Source organism: Bicyclus anynana, chromosome 6 (assembly GCF_947172395.1).
Source record: "Bicyclus anynana chromosome 6, ilBicAnyn1.1, whole genome shotgun sequence".
Lineage (NCBI taxonomy): Eukaryota > Metazoa > Arthropoda > Insecta > Lepidoptera > Nymphalidae > Bicyclus > Bicyclus anynana.
In genome coordinates this window covers 5,007,638-5,033,479 of record NC_069088.1, presented here as the reverse complement: position 1 = coordinate 5,033,479, position 25,842 = coordinate 5,007,638, and the positions used below count along the sequence as shown (strand labels likewise).

General features: G+C 35.6%; 1 protein-coding gene across 1 annotated transcript in view; it reads left to right on the top strand.

The window, feature by feature from the left end:
* The window catches only part of LOC112049285 (protein O-mannosyl-transferase Tmtc3), a 261,294-nt gene that overhangs the window by 195,522 nt on the left and 39,930 nt on the right, over window positions 1-25,842 (top strand). The window contains exon 2 of the mRNA XM_052882120.1: window positions 15,788-15,924. Within this exon, the coding sequence (XP_052738080.1) occupies window positions 15,788-15,924 (137 nt within the window). The remainder of the gene's footprint in view (window positions 1-15,787; window positions 15,925-25,842) is intronic.

Here is a 25,842-nt window from a genome sequence, read left to right as displayed (position 1 = left end):
CCCGCCCGCCTACCTGCATTAGAGCAACATTGTGGGTCTAATCTTTAAATCCTCTGACGTACAACGAGAGAAGCTTGAATCTACTGGACCATACAAAAAATTATAATGATGAAACTGAGACCCAAATTTTTTTGCTATATAAATATTAAATATTTAAAATTCATTTGGAAATTGTAAATGTGTGTTTGTGTGTATATGTTTGTTCATTCTTTGCGCTGCGGCTACTGAAGCGATTTGGCTGAAATTTAGAATAGAAATAGATTTAACTCTGAATGCTACTTTTCGTCTTGGAAAAATCAATGGCTCTAGCGGGATTTGAGTAAAACTGAATTTTACGCGGACGAAGACGCGAGCGTCCGCTAGTTAAGGATAGATAACATTAATTGTTAATATAGCGAATGCTTCCGTTGATCAAACTAACAAAAACAACAATGTTATCAGTGTTTATAAACAACAATCGATCAGTTATTACAGTAGAACATTCAACTGTAGAATGTTGCCAATCGGTGAAACTATTTGAAAATTGCGTTTTTCAATTTGCTTCGAAGACTTGATCCTTTTAAAAATGTATGTGAAAAGAGTCGTATACTCTCGCGAGCGTATACCAATTTATCAAGAGCTCTGGGAGAGCGAAAGCAATTTAGAGAGCCCAATAGTTCGGGACGAATTTATAGTAAAAGCAGACCCTGCGAACAAACTGCAGAACGGGTTTATTTTTCATTTATTTATTAAGTAACAGATTCCGAGGAGATCGGCCATTTGACAAAGGTCTAAGCCTTCGACGATGTACTAGGATTACAGCCTTTACAAGCTTTTACTTTACTACAATAGTATTTGCAAACGAGTTCTCGATATTCTCTGAGCTTAGATAAATAGTCTACAGTTGTTGTTTTATTATTTTTATTACATTTTTATCTGCCTATTTTACACCGTTTGTTTGTTGAGTGAGTGAGTTTGGACCGTGGTGGCTTTGAGAGGCAGCAGATTTTAAGGGCACAGAACCTCAACCGTCAAAGTATAAAGTATATTTTTTTTATATTTTTTTCAGCATTTATATATATCCTCGTTTGCCAGACACTTGGCTTCATGGCAACCCTTCGTTAGAGACACTTGAAGTTTCAAATTAAATAGTGTTTTTCCAAGGGTTGCCGCGAAGCTAAGTGTCTGGCGACTGGAAATATAATTTCTCATAGTATGCCGAGGAAAACAAGAAAGAAATTACACTTTATACTTTGACGGTTGAGGGTCTGGATCCTTAAAACCTGCTACCTCCCAAAGCCACCACGGTTCAAACTCCATATTTGGCTACCGTTCTTATGATAGGAGCATGAGCTGACAAACTTTTTTTTAACAGTTTTTATACAATGACGAACGTCTGGAGTTCATGAGCTCTTAGTCTAAATAGATTTTGATTAGAAGAAACTATCATTCGACAAACTCCGTGTGTAACTCAGCCTTAACCAGATTATTATACAAATAAATATAGCTCATGTCACAGCAAATCCATTACAATATTGTCGAACAAATCCCACCAGTGAACCGGCAATAAATCATAGCGGCGTCCGCACATTTCGTGCTCATGTTATTGCGGGTGGAATCTTTAAGAAATAATATATTGAGAAGATTACAAGTTCTTTAGTTCTGGTACATGTACTCGTATATAACTAATATAATATTTAACATATTCATTCATTAGCAACCCATATTCGGCTCACTGTTGAGCGCAGTCTTCTCTCATAATGAGGAGTTGGCATTGGCCTAACCCCTCATTCTTATTTATTTGAATTCATTCAGTAGTTTCAACGTGATGCCCGGCCAAAAAAATCACGGACACAAAAAGATAGACAGACAAAAAATTGAAAAATAAACAGTTTTGACTTCAGTATCAATTATATAATGCCCTCTAACAAAAAAATTCAAAATATCTTTAATCCATGCTGCAATCATCCACCAATGCGGATTGGCACACGTTGATAATTAAGAAAATTTGCAGGCGTGCAGGTCTCCTCACGATATTTTTCCTGCACCGTTTGAGACACGTGATATTAAATTTCTTAGACATAGCTAATTTAATTATACATTTAACATAGCAAATGCTAAATAATAATATTTCAAAGTAGTTGTCAGATATTTAAAGATTATCCTAGTAAACAAACTCCTTTAATTTACTGCAAGAGTGCTCTTTTTTAACCGACTTTAAAAAGGAGGTTCTCAATTCGGTCGGTATTTTTTTTTTTTTTTTATGTATGTACACCGATTACTCAAAGACGCCTGGACCGATTTCAAAAATTCTTTTTTTGTTTGAAACGGTATAGTCCCCATTTGGTCCCATTGCTATCATGTCAAGATCCGATGATGGGATCCTGGAGAAATTGAGGGGAACTTTCGAAAATTATATGGGTGTCTAGTGTGTTCGTATACTTTTCCATTTAGTACTTTTAAGCACTATAATTTCATGAAGGTTTAAAGTCGATCTGATGATAGAGCCATAAAACAGACGAGGGAACTCCTCGGCGATTTACAGCAGTTACTTTGTGTTTGGGCTTGATTAATTTGTATTAATGAGAACTTTCCACATAGATAGGTTGTGACTGTCATTTAGGGGTTTGGTGATGAAGACCAAGGACAATTAAGGGAACTCCTTAACAGTTTACAGTAACTACCTTGTGTTTGGCCTTGATTAATTCGTATTGCTGAGAACTTTCTACCTATATGAGTTGTGTCTGTTATTAGGTGTCTGATGATGAAGACCAAGGTCAATTAAGGGAACTCCTTAACGGTTTACGGTAGCTACCTTGTGCTTGGGCTTGATTAATTTGTATTGCTGAGAATTTTGTACCAAGATGGGTTGTGACTGTCATTAGGGGTCTGATGTATTCGGTTGAGATGAAATTTTATACTAAAAATGGAAAAATAATAAAAATTTTAATAAAAAAAATACAACCGACTTCAAAACCTAAAAACGTACCCACTAAACTAAAAAGTGAAAAATAACATCATAATATGTTCTACCTGCTGATCAGTATGAAGGCGGTGCTTAGCCGGTGTTGTCTTAATTAAAGCCATTTCTGACAGGACCACATGAAACAACACTATCTGCAAAATCTAAATCTATAAGATATTCTCACATGGCTTGAATTAATACATCACCGGCTTAGCACCGCCTTCATACTGATCAGCAGGTAGAACATATTATGATGTTATTTTTCACTTTTTAGTTTAGTGGGTACGTTTTTAGGTTTTGAAGTCGGTTGTATTTTTTTTATTAAAATTTTTATTATCGTATTTATTTTCCGTGATCACTCAACGTCTCGTATCTTAGTCAATCTTCTCAATCTTAGTTGGTACAATATGTCTCTTTGATTTGTCGTACGTTCTGTTACGCCCGACTTCTTGGTTGAGTTTAATGATAAAAATTTTAATAAAAAAATACAACCGACTTCAAAACCTAAAAACGTACCCACTAAACTAAAAAGCGAAAAATAACATCATAATATGTTCTACCTGCTGATCAGTATGAAGGCGGTGCTAAGCCAGTGATGTATTATTTCAAACCATGTGAGAATATCTTATAGATTTAGATTTTGCAGACAGTGTTCTTTCATGTGGTCCTGTCAGAAATGGCTTAAATTAAGACAACACCGGCTAAGCACCGCCTTCTTACTGATCAGCAGGTAGAACATATTATGATGTTATTTTCGCTTTTTAGTTTAGTGGGTACGTTTTAAGGTTTTGAAGTCGGTTGTATTTTTTTATTAAAATTTTTATTATCTATGTTGCGATGTATAATCAATCTCCACACTTAAGCAGCCACAGTGCGCGATGACAGTGTTGACATTAATCCGACTGGAAATATGAGAGGTTACTAGAGTTTTCAAGAACATGCAAATTTTAACATATCTATCTATTCTGTATTCTATTCTATCTATAATATAAAAATGAATCGCAAAATGCGTTGGTAAGCGCATAACTCAACAACGCCTGGACCAATTTGGCCAATTCTTTTTTAAAATGTTCGTTGAAGTTCTAGGATGGTTTTTACGGCGAGAAAAGCTTAAAAAAGACTAAAAAAAAGTAGGGTAAGGGTAGGGTAGACGTAGGGTAGACGTATGGTAGATGTAGGGTTGGAGTAAGTTAGGTAAGGTTATGGAAGAAGTGCACAAAGTGACCGGCTCCGGTAGTACTTATAATAAAACTGTAATAGATCAATTTCTGTACATTGAAGATATTTTGAACATGTTTGTTAGAGCTATGTCGGTGACTTTGGTTCTTCTGCGGATCTCCTCATTTCTGATTCGATCACGCAGAGACACTCCAAGCATAGCTCGTTCGATCGCCCGCTGTGAGCCTTCTTTGACCAAGTCTCTGAACCACAGGTCATCACTGGCAACGCACTGTTCGAAGACATTTGTCTTCAGGCACTGAGGAAATACCTTACATACAAAAATACAAATCTACCCTGTATATAATATTACTGTAGATGTAGATTAACGTGAGTGCTCTTTTCCCATGTAACGACGTATAATCAGTTCCCACATGAGGCAGCCTCGGTTACGATGTCAACGCTGACATTAATCCGACTGGAAATATGAAAGGTCGTCAGAGTTACAAGCTTGTTGGCAACAACCATACACATGTTGATTAAAAACATGCAAATATGGTAACTTTGTTAATTAATGAAACTAAATAATGAATTATTAAACTACAGTAAGGCATCTATCACATCACACTAATATTATTAAGGCGTAAGTTTATGTGTAAGTGTGAAAGTCTGTAAATATGTTTGTTCCTCTTTTACACAGCGACTATTGAAGCGATTTGGATGAAATTTGGAATGGAAATAGATTTTGCTCTGGATTAACACATAGGGTACTTTTCATCCGGAAAAATCCATGGTTCCCACGGGATTTGTGAAGAACTGAATTCCACGCGGACGAAGTCGCGGGCGTCTGTTAGTGTTTCATATTACTTTATGGGATATATTATGTATCTCTACTCATATATATACATATATTAGGTATCTATGTACCTACTTCTGCTAATCATATTTTAAAAAGACGTACTTAAATCCTATCCAAATCAGATAAGTAGTTTTATAGAAAACCGCAAACTCACAAAAAACTAAATACTAATAACAACATGCTGGTCAAACCTTTTTTAGCCGACTTCAAAAAAAAGGAGGAAGCTCTAAATTCGACGCGTATGATATTTTTGTTTGTTACCTCATAAATTCGTTATTTAATAACCAATTTTAAAAATGATCTTTTTTGAAGGAAAGAGCATACTTCAAGATTGATCCCATTTAATTTTTACGAGATTCGGTTCAGTAAAATCAAAATAACTGAAATAAGTAAACGAAATTGACCATGCTATTCAAGATAGATCTAGAAAAACAGAAAAATAGAACATTTTTAACAAAATAATGGAACCGACTTCAAAGATGAATTACTCTAAAAATCGAAAAGTAACAACGTACCTATGTTTCTTCTATTGATAACTTTGAAGATGGTGCCAAAATAAAACTTTAACGGCCTACTTGGCATAGCACCAATACTTTTGTTAAAAATATTTTATTGAAGTCCGTTAATAAGCAAGTAAATGTTAGGCGTAAATAAGACTAAAATTTCACACTAACAATTACATTAGCTGTATTTTTTAAATTTTCCATATTAGCATTAAAATATTCATTAGTTTACTAAAGCAACAAGCTTCTTATGGTCCTCTCATGTTACCGAACAGCTTACTGTCACGGCTCCACCACACAACATGGCGGCTCGAGTGGGGGAGCCATTTTGTTGCTGTGTTGCCGGTTCATCGGTCATTCGCTCGACAGCTTTGTCATGTACAAGACCTATTCTCGAGTGCAATCTTTATTATTTTTATTGGAAAATCAAATAAGAGTTTTTGCAAGCTTTTGAGGTTATCTTTGAGATGACTTTTGTGTATTAATTAATTGCTTTCGAATTGCCTTACTACAAGCACTTTTGTCAAAAGTTAGATTATAATATTGTTTTTTCCCATTTCGTAATCTACTCAATGTGATATGGTTTGAGGTTTTTACCATACCATACCATATCACAAAGCTATTCATTCCTTCAGGTCGTTTGGTAATGTCATTACCACACAGGTAAACCGTGATACAATGTTTTTTTTTCAATTTGAAATAGTTCCTAGTCATTGGCTACAAAAATTCAGGCTTCATTATAAAAGACAAATCTAGGAGGCCATATCCAACGCTACTTATACATATAATATTTAACATTTATTTCTTTTATTATGGTCGTAGAAAAAGTATTGTATGCCACTGCACGTAATTAGCGAATGTAGCATTCGGCTTCGCTTCATTGCACAAAAAACACTCGTGCTACAATGGGCACCATTATATGACAGTGGCATAAATAACTATTAAAGTGTCTTTACAGCCGGCGAGGCGGCTTGGTCAGAAAAGCAGTGAACGCCGATGTGATGATGATATATATTCTTAAGAAAAGAAACACAATGTCATTTACAACTTTCATCTCAATATCAATGTAAAGTTACAAACATAGAGACCCATTGCGATGGAAATCAAAGGAAAAGTTTCAGTCGCATTTCGTTTTCAATTCAATAAGTTTTCCAACGAACTCTAGTGACAGACGCTCGTAGTGCAATTTCCAAGCTGGGTTCATGGAATTTATGATACGTCAATACTATAATGGAGATATCGAAAATTCATTCGATAACGCACCGCGACGCGACTAAAGGCACGAACCACGGCTCGGGCTCCAAACGTCAAGCAATGTCAATTTAGTAAATGTGAGATGCGATACGTGAAATATAGCAGAAAGGCCAATAAAATGTGTCTATGATACTCTCTAGTGACGTTCCGGCTATATCGAAATGAATATTTTACATTTATGAGTGTAGGTCCGATCTTTTCGATTTACCTACATGCTGTGTTCTTATGATTTTTTTATTCTTTATAAATTGGCACTGGATTATCAAGGCACTTATAAAAACAAACTCTGGGTTTTAAATGATTTATTTCATTAATTATTATTATATTATCTGCCTATTCATACAGATTTTAGATAAAACTGGCGGACACTCGAGACTTCGTTTGCGTGAAATTCGGTTTGTTAAAAATCCCACAGAAACTATAGATTTTCCAGGATATAAAGTAAACGTTCTGGCTTACAAAGTTATTGCCGTCCATAAAACGTGACATGCGAGCTGCGAGTCGCATGGATTCGCTGGATGCAGGCGGCTCATGATCATGATCTTAGGAAGTCCCTTCAAAAAAGATGTATGAATACATAAAAGATGATGATGTTGATGGAAGTAAAAGGATTATAAGTACCTAAAAAACCAAATTGCGGGATTCTACTAATAATTTTAGCTTTGTTCGAAACATTATTACATAATAATTTTCTTTACCTGAAATGGTAGTAAATTAGCCATCCTTCTGTATTAATGAAGAAATCATAGCGCTCTTTTGATGTTTACTAAAAATTTATGAGAAAATGGAGAGTATCCATTGATTGGATACGTGAGCCGGGTGTTGAAGATTACTCGGTGTTTCGGCCAGAGAACACAAAGCTAAAGAGAATGCCGATCGACAACGAAAAAAGAAAACCATGCGAGTGCGACCATTCGCTATTTTGTAGGAAAACCAATTCCATTTTTAAAAGTAAAGCTTTTTGTCAAACAGCTTGCCGGGAAAGAACATCTACTATTTTCCAACAAACGTCATGGTTGCCTAGTACCCATGGTAAACTATGTGACTTGTATTAAAAAAACTATGGCATATTTTGGCTTACATATTAATATTATAGACTACAAGCCCTTGAACAAAAATTACCTGTGAAATGACCCAACAACGTGCATAACGCTTAGAAGGCTGTTACTATATCAGAAAATAACTCTGAACACTATGCCGTCATTTAATCTATTAGGCAAAGTTTACATTTTTACATATTTGTTACTAATCCTAAACCTAATTCATTGTTATACACTCGTACGTACATTTAAATTACAAAAAATTGTTATGTAAACTAATGAAGAATTAATAATGTTCTAGATACAATCTGTATCAGCTTTGCTATGATATGCAATCGCTTACCCTCTCTAGAGCCGTGATAGCCCAGTGGATATGACCTCGGCCTCCGATTTCGGAGGGTGTGGGTTCGAATCCGGTCCGGGGCATGCACCTCCAACTCTTCAGTTGTGTGCATTTTAAGAAAATAAATATCGCGTGTTTCAATCGGTGAAGGAAAACATCGTGAGGAAACCTGCAAACCAGAGAATTTCTTAATTCTCTGCGTGTGTGAAGTCTGCCAATCCGCATTGGGCCAGCGTGGTGGACTATTGGCCTAACCCCTCTCATTCTGAGAGGAGACTCGAGCTCAGCAGTGAGCCGTATATGGGTTGATAACGACGACGACCCTCTCTATTGTTCAGAAACTGAAAACTAACACACAAACACTGACAAACAAAGCATATTACAATAATGGCACAGTCTACGCATAACGGTAAAACAACCATGTATGGCATTAACAATTAAACAGGCAACGTTCCAACAAACAACAATTACACAAAATGTACAAAGCAAATATAGTTTTAATGCAAGCCAGAAGCCACCAGACCGTGACACGGCGAACAATAATGTACTTCCTACTCTACTCTACTCTGTTCAACAGCAGATGTACTAAAAGCGTTTACAGACTGTACCAACTTCCAACCCAACTAGCCACCCAACCTAGTTTAAAAGTAACATATCGTCTTCAGCTACGCCGGCTTGGAATTCTACTTCAACAAATTATGTTGAATGAACTTGATCCTGCATTTTATTTCATCATCATCATCATCATTAATAGCCGATGTACGTCCACTGCTGGACATAGGCCTCTTGCATGGACTTCCAAACAAAACGGTCTCGAGCTACGAGCATCCAGCAGCTTCTTGTCCTCGGTTCACCTAGTGGGGGTTGGTTTGCAATACTGCGCTTTCCGATATGGGGTTGCCATTCTAGCACCTTTTTTTAGATTTACAAAATAATTATATAGTAGTTGACAGCGATAGAAGATTGTACATACGAGTACCTACGTCTTACATGTACTTTTATAATTTACGTTCAATATTGAATGTTGCAATTGGTGCCCAATGTCGTATCTCCTGCTGGCCTATTCACTAATTTGGTATTTATTAACAACCTATTAAAATAAACATCAAATCAACTGAGAAATGTCATCTACTTACTGTATGATATCCACGAAATTGTCAGTAGATACCGAATGACATTTTTTACATGTCTATCTCTATACTCTCTGATTGTATACTAAAATGAAAGATATGTATCTCATGCATGCATCGGGAGATATATATCTCATTTCTATGTGACAACTTAGCTATCGGTGTATGAGTAATGCTAAGTTAATCACATTACCAACTAGGTTGGATCGTAAATTGCATCTAAAGTCGATACCGTCTGTAGACAGGCTTTATGAGTATAGTATTGCCAAAGTAACTTGGTACCGCAAGTAATATTATGTCGAAAATGTATTTTCAAGGAACATAAACATCGGTTGACTGCTTCTCGTTGATAATAACTCAACTGAACGTAGCCATTTTCGACTTCAAAAGATTCCGTAATAGTACTTACTGTACAAAAATATATGGTCAAGATATTTGGCGAGGGTCTAGAAAATATAATTTCATCTTATCAGAAAATATATTTAGCTTAAATTTGGAATATTAATGTTCTAAGAAAGCTCTAGAAACAGGAAAATTATTTATTAAAATGTTTGGTTCAACTTCAACCTCTAAAAATACCAATCAGATTTGTAAATTTTTCTCGTTACATTTTTGGGTACCTATAACTAGTAATAACACTCCTATAAGACCAATAAAGGAATTGAAGATATTAAAATATACACATGATATAAATCTAAGGACTAACAGTCTATAAAGTTGCTACAAAAAACAAAAAACTATTGATTATTATATATAAAAGAGCATTTATGTGATAACCTTATATTAGCCTTAATGTCATATTAATGAAAAAGTCAGTAATTAGATTTTACAAACTTAATTAGAAATCTAGATACCTAAAATATGTACCTAAAAATCCAAGAATCGTAGATTTTTAAGTACACGACGAAATAATTATACTACAGAACCATTTACAACGAAAAGTTATTTCATATTTCTGTCTAATTTTTTCTCATTTCTCGCCGAAAAGCTTTAGCAAACGCGAGCTTTATTAGAGGGGTACTTTATTTTAATTTTAATACGTCTAGCCAACATGAAAATAAAGCTACGTTTGCCCATTTTCAGAACCTTTAGTTTCATACAACGTACGTTGGTAATCGTACCTACTTGTACTGACTGAACTACCTGATAGACTGATTATCTTTCCTTCCAAGTGTTGGTTAGCCTATATAGCTTTAGATCACGAGGTACTCGATTCAAGTCTTGGTTTGGACTAACAGATGCTAAATTTTTCTTTCTTCTAAGAATTTTTACTGAACAATTTTTTTTGCTACTTATATTGCGGTTTGGCGGGCTGAGTGATATTTTTTGGCTATTTAACGGTCACTATCAGATGTTAATGATAAATATTGTGACTGTCGGTTTACAACAGGCGTCCACATCGTAGGTATCGGACGAATCGAACGTATTTTATTATACTTTTTACAGAAAGTCGTACAAGTGCGTCCATTGATCCGCATCGTACGGATCGCATCGAACGGATTTTATCCATGGTAAGATGCGGATCAGTGGAGGCCTACCATCGACGTGCTCCTTGAGGCAATGTGGTGTATTAACACCAACTTAAAAAATCCGGGTTATAAATAGTAGTAATTTTTATTAAATACAACCCAGTACTAACAATGACGAAGGATATTTCTGACATAAAACATCTATAAAAATTTTAATTTAGAATTGACACGTTTGTTTAAAAGAATAATATTAGATTTATGATGAATAATGTTTTTTTTTTATTACTTATATATTATTGGAAATAAATGCTTTATTATTATTATTATACACTCCAGTACAGGACAAGCCGCATATGATAACCACTGGACCAACAAGTCGTTTATAAAAGATATTCATTATATGCAAGTACAAAATGTTAAGTAATGGTAAAACCATATATTAATATTAAGTTTCAACTACAAAGGAAATACTGCATATCGTTGTATAGTGCAGGTCCACTACAAAGAATTACTGGTGCATTTAGCCTGTTTCACTTATGAGGCAAAAGCTTTATTTTCGGAAGTGCCTTTTGCTCTTTAAATATACAAGCCAGCTCGGCGCTCAGGCTTGGCTATTTATTTTTAGGCACTTTATATATTGTGAAATGTTACTGAATTTCATTTGGAAAGACCAATTAGTGGAGTATACTATTTTAGGTTTAGAGTCTACGGATAATTGAAAGAGCTTTAAGATTGAATTAGATAAATAATCATTTCTATCATTTTTAACTGAATTTCAAAAAGGAGGAGGTTCTATGTTCGGCTCTATATATATTTTTTTTATATTATAGAATATTTGCCATATCTTTTGAATATGACCAATATTCCCATTCCCCTCCAACTAGTCGGAAAAGACTGACCAACGGGTCGGGGATCGATCCACCACCCTCGGTGATGAGTCCGACCGCTCTTACCGTTGAGCTATTGAGGCTATATTATATATTTATTTATGTATGTCCAGCGATAATTCCGTCATTTATGGACCGATTTTGAAAATTCTTTTTTCGTTTTGAAGGGTTTCTGAAGGAGCCATTTCTGAAGGAACCACAGAAACGTTGTAATTTAAACGGCTTGAATTAAAACATCACTGGCTTAGTACCGCCTTTAAACTGATCAGAAGATAGCATATAGGTATGAAGTTATTTTTTGCTTTTTAGTTTAGGTTAATTTTTGAGCTGGAAGTCGGTTAAATTTTTTTTATTAAAATTTTTAAAAATAATATACTGTCGACCGACTTTTCGGTCACTGCGACTAATCTCATGGTGAGAACCATGTACGCAGGAGATATTATAGTGCACAAGTGTGTGTGCTAGCACAGGTGCACTTTCTCTTCCCTTACTCTCGAAATCCGATGTGTCGGCAAACCGACGGCTTTACGCGCTCTCCGAGGCACGGGGGTGTACTAACACCACTAACTTCCCAACTCCGCAGGCTGCTATTAAGATTTTTCTTAAGAAAAATCCCAATAACCTATTTTTTTGTTGGCCTGACCTGGAACTCGAACCCTGGACCTCATTGTCCGTAGCTGAACCAGTTAACCACGGGACCAATGAGTCTATTAATAATGGTCCACTGTAGTCTGAGGCCGGTCTTCTAGGATAGGAAATGTTAGAATACTTGTACTAATATAGCGTATACACGGGCTTAGTATTGCAGTGATTGGGACCGACGACTTAACGTCTTCCCCGAAGCAGGATATATAATCCAGTTCCCGACTCTCGTGGCTGAGAATATCTTGGCAAAAAGAATAACTAAAGTTTTCATAACCTGACCCAGGATTCGAACCGAGGTCCTCATTATTCAAAGCAACAAGCTAACCAAATGACGTCGTGCTCCATATCTTCGTAGTGCGAATCAGAGACGAGGAACGAAAACGTTTGTCATTTGAACCGCTCGTCACATGTCTACCTACGGGTACAATTTCTGTCATTTTCAAAGGACGTTCTCCTGCAATAATTGCCAGTTCACATTATTCCAGTTAGAACTTCGTAGTTTGACTTCGTTTAAACTATTTCATGAGTTGATTTGATTTCGTAGACTTCATTATCGATCTATTCGACCATACTTTAGACAGAAATTCTACTTAAGTACTTATTCTTACAATATTTTACGTAGTGAAAACTCATCATTCAGTATCTTTCATCACGATTATAGCTCAGAAATTACGTTTTTCTACCTAAATCTTTTGTTTCTTTATTTCCATCTTGGAATAACTAGCTTTTATTTTCCTCTTCTACCTCTTTTATTGGAGCTACAGGTAGAAAAATAAGTATGTAAAATAGTACTTGCAAAATATAAACTCGCCATGCGAACGGTTAGTGTCTCGTACAAACACGATTCTATTTTACTTACCGTTCCTCCGCAGGTCTGCGTCGAGTTAGTTCGATTGCGCGCGGTAATTGCTTGTGTGTGTGAGGCAAATGTTTGTGCTTCAGCCATTGTACGCTCAGATCATGCGAACCTTGTTAGTGCTAAGTGATCTTACAGGTAAATACACCCTCGCTATGTGTTATACTAGCTTACGCTGTGATTTCGTCTGTTTCGTAGCTTATAAACTTGGTGGAAGGACAAACTTTCAGTATATTTAATGAAAATTCTTCTATTTAAATCAAAATAGTCGCAATTAAAGATTAATGATACTATCCAGCTATAGTAAATGGATTGTATTTTGAACATGAAATAACTAGTTGTAATTTCTCTTCTTTCTCTTTTACTTGAGCTACAAGTATCTAAAATAGTACTTGCAAAATATAAACTCGCCATATAAACGGTTAGCGTCTCGCACAAATACAGTTCCATTTTACTTACCATTCCTCCGCAGGTCTGCGTCGAGTTAGTTCGATTGCACGCGGTAATTGCTTGTGTGTGTGAGGCAAATGTTTGTGCTTCAGCCATTGTACGCTCAGATCATGCGAACCTTGTTAGTGTTAAGTGATCTTACAGGTAAATACACCATCTCTATATGTTATACTAGCTTACGCTGTGATTTCGTCTGTTTGGTAGCTTAAGAACTAGATGGACGATGAACTTTTTTCTTTTTTAGTGCCGTATGCGTTATTTAAAAACATCTGCCTTAGTGCTAAACGAAGCCCGTTTGAAAATTTTCCCTTTAGCCTCAGTAGTTTTACATGTGTGTTATAATAATTTATATCAGTTAATAAATATCCTCCAATTAAAAGACTACAATAATAATTTTCGTGAGATTAATAAGAATCATTATTGTAATAAGATTACCGCTATGTGGAATGTTGAGTCAACTATTATTGTTCCGATAGTTGTTTCAGTCAATAGTCTTATAGCGAAAAGCTTCGACCAACACCTTAAGAAGCTTTCGCTTAACTGTTGGATCAAGAGTCGGATATAATGCAATGATTCTTGAGACGGCGCGTATTGTGAGGAGGTTCCTCACTCTGGAGCCCTGACCACCGGTTGCTTGGGCACTCAAATGTCCCGCAGCGGGAGGGTTGATTTTTTTTTATGAGCTTTTAATAATGTTTTGTATATTTTATATATAACATTGTTAAAAATTTAAAAAAAAGGAGAAATAAACAAATGAGAGAGAATTATATGTTTTTATTATATTTAATTAGTAAAAAAATGAATAAAATAATTTGTTATAAGAATAAGCATTTGTTTAATAATATTATACCCTCACCTCAAACAGGTATAAAAGACATTATTTGCTTTAAATATTACGACGAGTAATAAATCTCAACACTACCATATGCCCCGTGACAAATGCAATCGTCACACCACCCAAGACCCACCTGACACGGAATTTCATTTAAAGAAGCACAATAACCCTCACGCGCTAATTTTCTACGCCTATAAGTCATGTTTATAGTACGGTGACATTTTTGCACATAAAGTTCCCCCATAAAACTGATTTATTTTAGACTTTGCGTAGCTTTGTACGGGAATTTGAGCCGCTCAAATGTTTCATACCCAAATAGACGCTCTTTATCTTTACACGCGTGTAGTTCTTGTTAAAATATTACATTTTCCCGTTATTTTGTGAATACTCGTAAGTTTTTGATAATAATTTGTAGCATATATCTATTATTTTGGCTCTCTGATTTGGTAATTTTAATGGAATTTCATAAAAAAACTTTTTTTTTAAGAATATTTGCCTTAGGTTTTAAATATGACCCATATAGCTATTCCCCTCCAACTAGTCGGGAAAGACTGTATTAGGAGTGGGTACGACAATAGTCGTACCTAGAGTTGCCAGGTCGCCAGGCCCAATATCTGGACAGACTAGTCAATTTGCCGGACATCAGGGTCAGGGACAGTCAGGGTAAAAATGCCGGACACTCTCATACGGCCACGAGGATTTTGTTTCAACGACAAAAAAATGTGAAATGAGCTTTTTTGACTATTAATCTAAATATTGTTAAATACTAATTAAATATAAATAAAATCGAATTATTTTTTGTCAGTAATTTATTATTAATAGTTATTAATCATTCAAATACAGTCATTAGTAAAAATTAAGTTCTAGAAACGTAAAAAAAGCCTACCAAAAGCCGGACGCCGTTGGTTTTGACCGGACACGGAAAATAAAAGCCTAACTACGTCCGGCTTTATCCAGACACCTGGCAACCACCCATAATTCATAATTCATTCATTTATTTTGCTGAGAACACATACAATCTAATGTATTCAGCCATTTCTGGCATACAACAATTTATATTACAAATACTATTGACAAAATATAACAAAAAAAAATTCAATAGCAGATGATTAATCAAAAAATAAAAATTAGAAAAAATTAAAAATTACAATCTGTGCAGGTACCAGTACTTATGTCAAATAATAATAATTAATAATATAACAATAATCTTTACAATGTCATAGGATAAAAATAATTAATAAATATAAACAAAAAAAAATGAATATTAAAAATGCCACAATACATAGTTTTTTATTGGCTAACCCACTCCACTCCTAATACGGAGCGGGGATCGAATCACCACCCGTCGATGATGGGTCCGACAGTACCGTTGAGCTATTGAGGCTGACTAAGCTAAATATAACTTTTGTTACAGGAGCAGTCACACAAGTCGTACCGCCCCCTGACGGTGCTGACGTTCAGATGGAACTACGCGGTGCATGGACTGCAGCCGGCGGGGTACCATCTCGTCAACCTACTGCTGCATGCGCTGGTCTCCTTGCTTTACTACAGGTATGATTTCTTTTAAGCAATATTGACCACATTGGGACATAACGGGTAGCAACGACAGCGATTGTGCCATTATTTTGTGGTAGAGGAAACAACTCGAGCAGGTCCCAAGACTTGTGACCTTGACAGTAGGTTTAGGGGATCCCTTCCGATTAGCCAACACTCACCTTCCTTGCTCGACATATTCTTCATGCCCACACTAAAGAATATATGACTATATATGACTATAAGCAATATTTACAACGCAACACATTATAGTACAAAAGCACTAACGCGACTGGCAGCGTGGCCGTGTCTACGCTGCCTCACAAACAACTGAGCTCAAGTCATCGAATACCCTCTTATTTATACCTCCCCTCTACAATAACCTAAATTATGAATGTTTATACCCCTTGTAATCGAGGAACTTGTATAAATATATTTTTTTTAATATGACCAATATTTCCGTTCCCCTCCAATTAATCGGAAAAGAATGTGTTAGGAATGGAATACATGTTGCTCCACATAGATCAAATTATATGCCGCATCCTATACCTACATCTAGTTTATATGCGGATAGACTTAACGTAACGTCACCTAACTATAAGGATTGACAAATATTACCTTTCCAGCATATCTCTCTCTATAGTCGTTCCTTCATTACTGAAGATCGTGGTCCTGGTAAAATCCCAGCCTCCTGCGGGTCCACGTCTTCCATCGGCTTCTGTTGGTGGCCATCGCTGCTATAACTTCGTCCCTTTATCCTCCTTCAGCTGGTCAGACCAGCATAATGAGCATAATGAGTCTAAAACTAGTTTCATCCGATTACAACTGGCTACACTTAGTTTTAGCCGCAAATAAATTGTACATCTACGTTGCAGAACTTGCTAAAGTAAAGAGTATATTTTTCTTCTTCTAAACCTTTATGCAATTGTTTTCAATCCTTCAAGCTTTTAAGCATAAAATATTCATAAAACTTAATCTGCAAAGAACGAGCTCGAATATCCACGTTCCGAATAATTTACAAGTCAACCAGATCTGGGTCGTCTGTAAAACAAAACAATTGAGCTTTTGTCTATCCTTAGCGTAAACTCGACACCTACATTAAAACCTAAATCCCGCCGAAATAGCTTACATTATCGTAATGTAACTTAAACCTAAAATACTTAGGGAGACAATGAAGTTGATTCCACAAAATTCGCTTAAGAATGTCTTTTACTTTTGTACCTATGAATTATTTCAATTTTCATTTTGTGTTTTAAATTACAGCCTATGTTACTGTTGATAATGTAGCATATCATTAGGCAAAGCATATTTAAAATTGATCTATAATTCAGTTTTTAAATCAGGAGTTTAAAATATTTAGGGAGCCAATGAAGCTGATTCTACAAAATTCGCTTTAGAATGTCTTCTACTTTTGTATCTTTTTTTTGTACCTACTACCTACTTAACAATTACATTTTAACAATTAAGATTTTCACTTCATGTTTTTAATTACTTGGTAATAATGTAGCATATTATTAGTAAGGGCATTTGTAAAATTGGTCTATAAATCAGTATTATCAAGAGTTTCATTTGGTGTAAAAATAAAAATATATAGCCATAGATTTAAAACCATAATTAAATAAAATTGCGGAAAAGATCTCGTAATTTAAGTCAGGTAAAACCAATTTATTTGTATCTAACTCCTGGAATGAAGCAATATAAAGACTTACATAAAGCTTAATATAACTACACATATAATTATGTTTGAAGTATCTAATTTTAAAGTATTTTAGGTATAAATTAATAATACAATTAGGTATAATATAATTAGGATCGTAGGTTTGTTCAATCCAATACGAACATCCAACTCCAATATTAGCTTCTCTTTGATTATAAGACGGATACCAATATTATCTTTATATTGTTTTGATAGACGAAATTAGTATGGCGTTTGTTTGCTCTTCCATTATATATGAATGTAAGATTTATTTCTTTTGCAATATACACACGCACTACGAGTACGTACTGGAGATTTAGAGAAGCTATTTCAAACAAAAATCATGTTGCAACATAAAAACAGCGGGAGGAAAGTATTTGTTATAGCGCTAAAACGTTAGTGTCGCCGCATACGGGTCACACGCGACAGCCACAAACGCCGCTACAAGAAGCATGAAGGGGCCACAAAAGTAGCTGAAGCGCGCGAGAGCCACTTGTGGCCGGTGATTGACACTTGTGGTCGGTTGCTGCTACTTTTTAACCCTTATAAGCAGTATCATAATCGCGCGAATGGCGTGTGTCTTTCCATTTACCCCATATTACAGGGCATTCTTTAGTGCTCCACTGTTTGAGTGGACAGTTAAGCCATAATATGTTATAATTTAGATTTAATGTGATATGTGGCATTACTTAAAAATAAAGATCTTTTCTTTCTTTCTTTCAAGAAGCGAGCAGTGACGATTGTAGCGTGTGGCCGCCATCGGCGTCTACCGTGCGCTGCGAGTCCATATAAAATGTTTGAAAAGTACAGGATATATGCCGGTAGCGGCGTTTTGTGGTTGTGGCCGGCCCGTGTGTGGGAGCCCTTAGTGTTAAGTCTACATTATAAAGATTTACTTATGCAGCGATCTTTAAAACTGCAGGTCTGTAACCTGTATTTTTAACTGTACAATTTTATATAATGATACTTCGATTAGATTTTCAGTTCAACTGTGATCTGTGCAGTTTTCCGATTTACCTACACACAGACTTTACAGTTAAACCTGTAAAGTAAAAAAAAGGTCTATAGACCTCGAGTTTCATTCGAATTTTAAAAATTACGAAGTATTGGTAAAATCATAATTTGAAATAAACAAGATTCGCTTCCACATATTTGCGTAAGTGGAGAATAATTAATATTAAAGTCCAATCACAGCTGCGTCGTTAACTCTTAATTGTTAATTGGATCGGGGAACTTTTAATTGTTAGAACTCAATAATCCTGCCGTTTGGGCCGCGGTTGAAGTCGCCTGTTCAATTATTCAACACATTTTCTATTTAATGGCTCCTCGGCTATGTTTACTGACTGCATCCAATATACAGCCTCGTTTTCCATTCTCCTACTCTATAATTAGCGTTTCGTTAGCTCTGTTTTTATTCGTTTTTACATTTGGAGTTTAAAAGTGATATAGACAACTACTTTTGTGGCTTATTGGTTGGTATACTTATTGGGATTTATATCCAGAGTTCAAGTCCTAGACTATGAAACTTTAGTTTTTTTTTTATTATTTACAAGTTAACCCTTGGCCACAATCTCACCTGATGGTAAGTGGTTTTCAATCTAAGATGGAAGCGGGCTAACTTGTTAGGAGTAGGATGAAAATCCATACCCCTTTCGGTTTCTACACGACATCGTACTGGAACGCTAAACCGCTTGGCGGTATGTCTTTGCTGGTAAAGTGATAACTAGCCTTCCACCAGCCAGACCTGGGCCTATTAAGTAAATCTCAATCAGTCCAGCCAGGGATGGAACCCAGGACCTCCGTTATATAAATCCACCGCGCAGACCACTGCGCCACGGAGGCCGTCAAAAAGTCTATCAGTCTTCCAAGAATTTCTCTGTGTTGGTGATTTGATTGTAACCAACTCGCATCGCATGGTGGGTCTTCATATCCCTTCTTGTCTTCTGCCATAAGGGGAGGACTTTAAAATATGATGATGATGGTGATGATTGATGATAGCCCGGTGACCCAAATGTCATCAGCAATAACATTACTAATGACACTGATGACATTAGGTGGGACGCACATTTCTAAAAGATTCACTCGTTTCTTAAAGATACCCAAGTTAGAAAGAAAGATATTTATTTGGCAAAACATAAAAAAGGAAATCATGAAACATAAAGACAATAGAAAAATATTAACATTACTATCAAATTTTGTGAGTGCCCCAGCTATCCGAACTAGTTAGAAACTGTATCTCGGAAAAGCTGGGACTTCCCTATTATATATAATTTAATCCTATAAATATTAACATAAGAATATGCCCTTGTACGGTGATGTTTGTGTGTGTGAGTTTATGTGTGTGTGTGTATGTGATTGATGATTTTACATTCACATAACTATACACTACACTGATGATGATGCTAGCAGTAGAAGTTGTAAGAATCTGACTTCGAAAGGTCAACATGACAGAATTTCATATCCTCATACCTCACCCATGTGTATGAGAAAATATCCAAAATGAGGTAAAGTTTAACCGTTTGTGTCGGGTACGGACTAAGCGATCTTTACTGTGCTAAGCGGTAATATCGTCGGGTTAGCACTACTATAATTACTGGACACCGCAAGCTTTGATATCTAATTTGGTAATCCCTTTACCTATAATTACATTATCACGTACACAATCGTTATACCACAGTCATACCTCGTAGTTAGTCTAGTTCAGTGATTCCCAAAGTGATCTATATCGACCCCCAGGGGTCTATGACAACCTGCAAGGGGTCTACGTCAGCGCAAAAAAGTTTGGGGGTCCATGACATGAAAATGGGGGCCCACGATAGTGGATCTTAACACATACACTGATAGTACTTATTTACTTACATCATACTATCTTATGTCTTTATTATTAAAGCATCAGGCTCATCCTTCTCACTAAAAATATTGACTTATTGCTTATGTTATATTATTTATAGTTTATTTAATGTTACATATATTTTACATAACAGATACAAAACTTTATTTTGAGTAGTTTTAATTTAAATTCAATTATTAAGTATAAATTAACATGTGTTTCTATTTTAAGTTTTTAACACTAAACTTCAATACTATTAAAAATTTACAGGAAATCAATATCAGGTAAGTAGGGGGTATACCCAATACGGAAAAACTTGGCAAGGGGTCTACGACACAAAAAAGTTTGGGGAACTCTGGTCTAGTTACTTGCTCCGTCTTTAAATGGACAATAATGGTGGATTAATTTAAAAATGTTATAGAAACTATGTCGTAAGTAAATTTTTATCAGACGAACACTCTTTGTAGCGGTGGGAATACATCTGCGACTCAAAATGCGGGGAAAATCCTATTTTTTTATGTATATACATCGATTACCCGAACAACCTGAACCGACTTGAAAAATTTTTTTTGTTTTTAAAGGGTCTTTACTACTCATGTTAAAACTTACTTTTAAAAAAATACGACAACGGCTTTTATGAAATTTAATTTCTTAAAATGAACAAAACTGCAAAGTTAGAAGTGCATGCCTTGAACCGGACTTGAATCTTGATATGAAACCTCTGCCTTTAAGTTGAAGGCAGAGGTTTCATATCCACTGTCAAATATACATTTTGACTTTTTACCTCATTTACTATGCAAAAAAAAAAAATTAATCATTATCATAGTATAATAAATATTATTCATCATCATTATCATCCCATATTCGGCTAACTGCTAGTTCGAGTCTCCTCTCAGAATGAGAGGGGTTAGGTTAGGCCCACCACGCTGGCCCAATGCGGATTGGCAGACTTCACACACGCAGAGAATTAAGAAAATTCTCTAGTATGCAGGTTTCCTCACAATGTTTTCCTTCACCGTTTAAGACACGTGATATTTAATTCCTTAAAATGCACACAACTGAAAAGTTGGAGGTGCATGGCCCGGACCGGATTCGAACCCACACCCTCCGGAATCGGAGGCAGAGGTCATATCCACATATAAATATTATTATAAGGGTTTAAACATTTAAATAGTATTATAAATATTACTTATATCTTATAATAAGCACTCTTTACACCACGTAAGTGGAGCATAACAAAATATTTACCAAAGGATTTAAATTAAATATATGGCTTGAGGAAATTTTACCTCAACAGAAAAATAAGATGAAATCAGTTGGAGCTAACCAACTCGCCTCTCTCTCCAATTACACAGCGTGCAATAAGAAAAACACTTTATGTACGTACCGACTCACAGACCGACCCACCTGGACTAATTCTTAACTTAAATATTAAAAGAACAATTCTTTTATATGACTTTAACAACTTATTCCGCTGGAAATATTATTTAATTAAGTGCAATGTAAAACAAAGGAAAGATTACAGCATATAGGAATGAATACAATAGGCTAGTTAAATTTTTTTTTTAAATGGTCTTAAATAGTTCATTATCGTTCTTATCATCATCATCGTCTTATCAGCCGATGGACGTCCACTGCAGGACATAGGCCTTTTGTAGGGACTTCCAGACATCACGATATTGAGCCGCTTGCTTCCAGCGAATCCCTGCGACTCGCTTGATGTCGTCAGCCCACCTGGTGGGGGGTCGACCAACACTGCGCTTTCTACTGCGGGGTCGCCATTTCAGCACTTTGGGACCACTTCAGCTTCGCAACTCGTTGAGCTATGTCGGTGACTTTGGTTCTTCTGCGGATCACGCAGAGATACTCCTAACATAGCTCGTTCCATCGCCCGCTATGTGTCTTTGAGCTTTCTAATGAGGCACATAGTTAGCGACCGTATCGTTCTACTAGACTTAAAATTTTGATTCATATTTTCTTGAGACGTGATTACATGAAAAGTTTAGTTTTTAAATATGTTTTTGATAATACGAGCCAAAACGCCTGTCGGTCATTACAGTCTATAGTTCAACTGTTTCATGACGTCACTATAATAAATCCAATACAAATGGAGCTTTTGATTCAAATATTTGTTAATAATTAGTTCGACGTTTAGTACATCAAGGGTGTTAGTGACGTCACAAAATAGACGACAGCGTTTTTGACATTTGGAACATTTGAAAATACAATACAAGATATTTAAATTAAGTTTTAAAAGAAATCCTCAACTTTTATTAATTGATATCGATATATTTCGGACCCTTATTCCATGTACTACACAAAACTAATATTGTTTATATTAAATTTGATATAAGTCAACTACCCTATTAGTTTTAAGTAATACTTTGCAATTGCACGTTGTAGAGTCAACATCTCCTGAGGATGCTCCGGTTTCGGGGTGAAACGTACGTAGAGAGTATTTTGCCGGACCTGGATGATGTTGTCGCATGGGTTCGTCGACTATTCGCGGATGATAGCAAAATAAATAAATCATTATATAATCATGATGAACTTCCGCAAAGTAACGCCTGCTTCTATCCAATACTTAGCAACCTGATGTATCCTAATAAATTATTTAAAAATTTTAATTCTATTCAAAATTTGTTATAACAAAGAGCATCAAAGGGGCCGAGTAGGTACTTTCATTAATGAAACAAGATAATTTAATTCAAACAATCTCCAAGAGGCTATAGATTGTGAAATAGATTAAACACAAAACGCTTATTTGAGTGTACTCCACAATTTACTAGAGTCTTGTTAATGAGAAACAAATATCGAGTTTCCTCAAAACGACACCCTTAACCTGAAAGCCTTGTTATATCCAAATTAATTTTGATTAGAGATAATATTCTAAAATATATTGTATTTGGGGTCGGTGGAATAATGAGCAGGAAACGCAAAAGGCCATTCAGAAATATTTTAATATCTACATCGGGCAATGATAATTTTATACTATAGATTGGTTACGTCCCTTCAAAATGATTGCAAAAAGTGATTTGAATGAGTGGCTACAATACTGAGCGCCAATATGCAAAATTTCTTTAATTCCATTATATATTTATGTATATTGTATAAATAGTTTTTACACTTCCTGAACACACAAATCGACATTGTAGACATATATCATTTGTTTAATTAACGTTCGTTATTGACCACAACTAACATTGAGTTGACTATAAATTTCCTCTTTTGAGCGCCTCATTTTTCATGCGTCAGTAACACATTTAACAGTATTTAATATTATTGACATCAGCTTATTTTACTGGCTGAGGGGTCAGATCTTTCTCTACTTTAAATGAGGGGCAAAGTGGAGCTCACTGCGTGCAAATGATGCCACGATCCCTACTACCGAGGTACGGGGATACTTTAAATTGTTTATTATGTTGTAAAATAATACTTAAGCTAACTTATCCTAATAACTATACAAATCATGCCCACGTGGAATGGTAGCAAGAATACTGGCTGCATTTACGGGGATACAAAATTTTTTTATAGTGATATTTTTTGTTTTTGAACATGTAAATAATAATAAAAATCCATTTTTAAGATAGTTGAACTACCTATCTTAGTAAAAAAGTACCCTAAAAGTGTATATTTATGGCAAGGTAAAACTATAAAGTATGGATTATTCAGGCCACTTGGCAAGCAAAACAGGTAATACGACCGACTTGGTTTTTTCAAAAATGGAGAGCTGTATTCAAATGGGCCACAAACGTTTATTAGGTTAGGAAAGCCCATTACCTAGTCCCAACTTAGTATAAACTACTTTATATTCCGCTTTAGGGGCCCGATAGTTACATTAATATCAACAAATGTTTGTACGTCAGTCTCTGCCAAAACTTTAGGAGGAATACCTAGTAATACACAATGTTGTTGAAATATTAAACGTTTTCGGAGTTCGTTCGAAACCTCTCAATTGCATTAAAAAAATACGTGTGGTAGGTACTCGGGACTGCCATGTGGCACGTGGAGTCCACTGAAATCATCCCAATCGTAATATCTGCCAATGGTTTGATCCCAGTCAGCCTCGCTCACCATTTAAGGCGGCTGGGGTTCCGTGGCAGTTCGCTCGCATCAGATGCAAAAAGCGGTATTGCTGGACTCGGCTAGGATAGTCCGCCGGTTTCTCCACCTGTCGCCCTGACCCCCGGCCGTTTGGTCTCCCTGCCGGGGTGAATCCTCCGCCCGGTGGCGGTTTGTTATATGTTTATTATTTTGCGTATCTAAGTAAATTTATGTATTTTACTTTTGACCGGGCGTGACTGTAAAATTTATCGAAATATTAATAATAATAATAAAGCCTTTTTATTCCAATGTTTTTATATTATACATTGTGTGATTAAATTTTTTTTTTACAAATCTACTTAACATCTAGTGTTAGTTAATGTTAGTGTTTAGCTTAAATCTAAATTATTTGGGATATGGACTCCATTTTGGGTATAGGCCTTCCCCAACCTTTTCCAACTTTCCCTGTCCTTGGCTTGGTCAATCCAATTTATCCTCATCTTTAGAAAAGAATAAAAAAAGTCTTAACGTTGAGCTGGAATCGAACTCTGGTTCAATAGGTTTTACCCCTTAGTTTCACACCACTTGTCCAGTTGAGGCGATGGAACGTGGAAATGTGTTAACATGATGCACGGCTTGGGTGTTAGGTTTATTTTCGTTACGGAATTTCTTGATTCGGTCACCGCGCTTAAAGGCCGCGGTAAAAGCTATGCAGTAGCTTAAAAGATTACTAAAAAAACCCTCTTTTAAAAAAGTCGGTACACAAAATAAAAAGACTATATATTTTTGTTTAACACTACAAATGCTAAATTAAACTTTAAAAACAAGTTTTTTTAAAGCAAGTAATAAACTCTTATTTGTGAAACTTTTGTACTTGTATGAATAAATTGTATTTTCATGATTTTAGTATTTTTTTTCTAAGTACAGAGACTCAAAATAATAAAAGGTTTCACACACAAATTAAATCTTTTTTACGAAGTACCGTGCTAAAACGTAAGCCCTTACATTATTTGCAGCTGGTATTCTCTACCAGTTTCAAATTTGTAACGCAATTACTTTTAATTCATGACCGCCTGCCTTCAGCATTTATTAACGGAGTCCCAATTTAGAGCACAATACGAGGCTAATTTTAAAATATTTTCTATATTTCCCATTGTAGGTCAAAAGGGTTTTTATTAAAAAGGTTCATTACTCGTACCTTCGAAAAAAAAATGTTCACCCAGCAGGATTCCGGGTAAATAGGAAACTGTTGCGCAAGATAATAGAGCTTCAATTCATAATCTAATGAAGCAAAACTGTTAACTGAGTATATTTTTTGTTGCCCTATTTAAATTATCCATAAAGTAAAGGTTGTAGGTACATACAA